At 42.4% G+C, this 4,146-nt stretch overlaps 1 protein-coding gene across 1 annotated transcript in view; it reads left to right on the top strand.

Moving 5' to 3' along the window:
* Positions 1-3,715, top strand: part of LOC111949350 (protein yippee-like 2) — a 24,140-nt gene extending 20,425 nt beyond the window's left edge. The window contains exon 5 of the mRNA XM_070434061.1: positions 3,378-3,715. Within this exon, the coding sequence (XP_070290162.1) occupies positions 3,378-3,491 (114 nt within the window). The 3' untranslated portion in view covers positions 3,492-3,715. The remainder of the gene's footprint in view (positions 1-3,377) is intronic.
* The last annotated feature ends 431 nt before the right edge of the window (positions 3,716-4,146 follow it).

Raw genomic sequence — 4,146 nt, forward strand, 5'->3', positions numbered from 1 at the left:
CATAACCTGTAAGGCGCTTAACAAGGAAGAAGCCACTGCTCCAAAACCGCATAAAAAAGCCAGACTACGGTTTGCAACTGCACATGGGGACAAATATTGTACTTTTTGGAGAAATGTCCTCTGGTCTGATGAAACAAAAAATAAACTGTTTGGCCATAATGACCATTGTTATGTTTGGAGGAAAATGGGGGGGCTTGCAAGCCGAAGAAACATCCCAACCGTGAAGCACGGGTGGCAGCATCATGTTGTGAGGGTGCTTTCCTGCAGGAGGGGCTTGCACTTCGACAAAATAGATGCACATGTGGAAGGAAAATTATGTGAGATATTGAAGCAAAACATTCTCAAGACATCAGTCAGGAAGTTAAAGCTTGGTCGCAAATGGGTCTTCCAAATGGACAATGATCCCAAGCATACTTCCAAAGTTGTGGCAAAATGGCTTAAGGACAACAGTCAAGGTATTGGCGTGGACATCACAAAGCCCTGACCTCAATCCCATGGAAAATGTGTGGGCAGAACTGAAAAAGTGTGTGCGAGCAAGGAGGCCTACAAACCTGACTCAGTTACACCAGCTCTGTCAAGAGGAATTGGCCAAAATTCAACCAACTTATTGTGGGAATTTGAGCTATTTTAGTGCATGTATAATATAGCCTATATATAATGTAGCCTAGGTATTGTGTAGCCTGTATATAATGTAGCCTATATATAATGTATATTGTAGCCTATATATAATGTAGCCTGTATATATGTGGCCTATGTACAGTATAATGTAGCCTGTATATATAATGTAGCTTATATACGGTATAATGTAGCCTATATACTGTATATTTTAGCCAATATATAATGTTGCCTAAATATAATGTACCATATATATAATGTAGCCAATATATAATGTAGCCTATATACAGTGTAATGTAGCCTATATATATTGTAGCTTATATACAGTATAATGTAGCCAATATATAATGTAGTTTATGTAGCCAATATATAATGTAGCCTATATACAGTATAATGTAGCCTAAATATAATGTAGCCTATATACTGTATAATGTAGCCAATATATAATGTAGCCAATGTATGTGTGTGTGTATATATATATATATATATAATGTAGCCTATATACTGTATAATGTAGCCTATATCTAATGTAGTGTATATATAATGTAGCCTATATCTAATGAAGTGTGTATATAAGTAGCCTATATATAATGTAGTGTGTATATCTAATGTAGCCTATATATAATGTAGTGTGTATATATAATGTAGCCTATATATAATGTAGTGTGTATATCTAATGTAGCCTATATATAATGTAGTGTATATCTAATGTAGCCTATATATAATGTAGTGTATATATCAGTAGTGGTTTCTTTGCAGCAGTTAGACCATGAAGGCCTGATTCACGCAGTATCCTCTGAACAGTTGATGTTGAGATGTGTCTGTTACTTGAACTCTGAAGCATTTATTTGGGCTGCAATCTGAAGTGCAGTTAACTCTAATGAACTTATCCTCTGCAGCAGAGGTAACTCTGGGTCTTCCTTTCCTGTGGCGGTCTCATGAGAGCTAGATTCATCATAGCGCTTGATGGTGTTTGCAACTGCACTCAAACTTTCAAAGTTCTTGAAATTTTCCGGATTGACTGACCTTCATGTCTTAAAGTAATGATGGACTGTCGTTTCTCTTTGCTTATTTGAGTTGTTCTTGCCATAATATGGACTTGGTCTTTTACCAAATAGGGCTATCTCCTGTATACCACCCGTACCTTGTCACAACACAACTGATTGGCTCAAATGCATTAAGAAGGAAAGAAATTCCACAATTAACTTTTAACAAGGCACAACTGTTAATTGAAATGCATTCCAGGTGACTACCTCATGAAGCTGGTTGAGAGAATGCCAAGAGTGTGCAAAGCTGTCATCAAGGCAAAGGGTGGCTACTTTGAACGATTCAAATATAAAATATATTTTGATTTGTTTACACTTTTTATTAGTAACTATATGATTCCCATATGTGTTATTTCATAGTTTTGATATTTTCGCTATTATTCTCAAATGTAGAAATAGTAAAATAAAGAAAAACCTTGAATGAGTAGGTGTGTTCAACTTTTGACTGGTACTGTATATCTATGATATAGTGAATACACTGAGAATATAATTGTGCCTCCATGTTCAGTACTTAGTAAAGGTCATATTTCTAGGCGTAGGTCAATGTGGATACAACACAGCGCTCCACATTACAGCTGTCCGTTTATCAGCATGGCTTTATGCCCAGGTTGTCACTGCCATTTCCCCGTCAGACCTGTGTGTGTGTGTGTGTGTGTGTGTGTGTGTGTGTGTGTGTGGTGTGTGGTGTGTGTGTGTGTGTGTGTGTGGTGTGTGTGTGTGTGGTGTGGTGTGTGTGTGTGTGTGTGTGTGTGTGTTGTGTGTGTGTGTGTGTGTGTGTGTGTGGGGGGGGGAGGGGGGGGTGGGGGGGGGGGGGGGTTATGACTCACACACCTCACACGGGCTGCCCGATATAACGATAGCGGGACAAGGCCAATAATATCTCTGAAACGGTTGTTTCTACACGCCGTCCAAGTTCCACAGTACGCTTGACCTAGTAGACTTCAGACCGTGTAACCTGATAGCTCCTCTCTCTGCTTGAATAGGCAAGACTAAAAAGGATATTGAGATGTACGTTAAAACACATTTGATCTACATTTGTAATCTGCAGTAGCCTACAGCCTTTCTGCAATGCTCCATTATAATAAAGTGGTTAGAGGTGAAATCAGAGTTAAATGGCAATGAGTGTGAAGTTCTCATCCTGGAAAAGCCTAATTCTTCTCCTCCCCTTCCTGCCTTCTCTCTCCCCTCTCTCTCCCTTCCCCTTCTTCTGTATCCCTTTCCCTCTATCACTCCCCCTTCTCTCTCCCTCTCTCTCCCCTTCCCCTTTCTCTGTATCTTCTTTCCTCTATCACTCCCCCTTCTCCTCCTCTCCCTCTCTTTCCCTCCTTCTACAGTTATACCATCTATTGCCACTTGCTATGCCTCGGCCATCGATCATCCATATATTTATGTACAATTCTCTCATTCACCCCTTTAGATTTTGTGTGTATTAGGTAGTTGTTGGTTATTGTTAGATTACTTGTTAGATATTACTGCACTGTAGGAGACTAGAAGCACAAGCATTTCGCTACACTCGCATTAACATCTGCTAACCATGTGTGTGACCAATAAAATTTGATTTGATTCTCTCTCCCCTTTCCCTCATATCCTCTCCTTTCCCTACTTCTCTCTTCCCTTTCCCTCCGTTCTCTCCCCTTTCCCTTCTCCTCCCTCCCCTATCACTCCCTTTCCTCTTTCTTCCCTCTGTCTCTTCCAACACCTGACATTCCCCTACAGAGGCATGCCTTTGAGAGCAGTCAGAAGTACAAGGAGGGGAAGTTCATCATCGAGCTGGCCCACATGATCAAGGACCAAGGCTGCGGACCTGGAAAGACGAAGCGTCATCCGTGACTCGGTTTGGGGTTGAATGGGGGTGGATGGGAGGGAGGAGGTGAGTGTTGTGGGTGAGTGTGTGACTTTGATTTACCATGGAACCTCTGTCCTCCCCTCCTGATGACACACCAGCAGCCTCCAGGGTAGGAGTAGTAGGGAGTGTGTGTGTGTGTGTGAGGCTGTAGTAGCAGCTCTGGCTGACCCCTCTGGGCTCTGTGTGTGTCTGGACTGGAGAGGATGTCATTGGGATGGAATGGACACCACACCAGAACACAATGGCAAGCAAACACACACACACACGTGCATACATACACACATAAGCAGACACACACCACACCACAACACACACATCACACCACCCACACACACACACACACACACACACACACACACACACACACACACAGACACACACACACACACACACACACACACCACCCACACCACACACACACAAACAGCCATGCATGTCCCAGACCAACATCCCAGCCTGATGGGTAGCTCTTTAGATAGAGAGCCAGGCCAAGGCCAGTGTTGTTGTGTTACTATCTATGTTAGGGCTGGTTGACCTGCAGTGTGAGGAGAGACCAGGCCCTGGCAGGGTCAGTAGCCTTGGGTTAAACAGCTGATGGGAGCTCTCGTCTGTATGTGAATGAGATGGCCTAAGATGATT

This window comes from Salvelinus sp. IW2-2015, linkage group LG22 (assembly GCF_002910315.2).
Source record: "Salvelinus sp. IW2-2015 linkage group LG22, ASM291031v2, whole genome shotgun sequence".
Classification (NCBI taxonomy): domain Eukaryota; kingdom Metazoa; phylum Chordata; class Actinopteri; order Salmoniformes; family Salmonidae; genus Salvelinus; species Salvelinus sp. IW2-2015.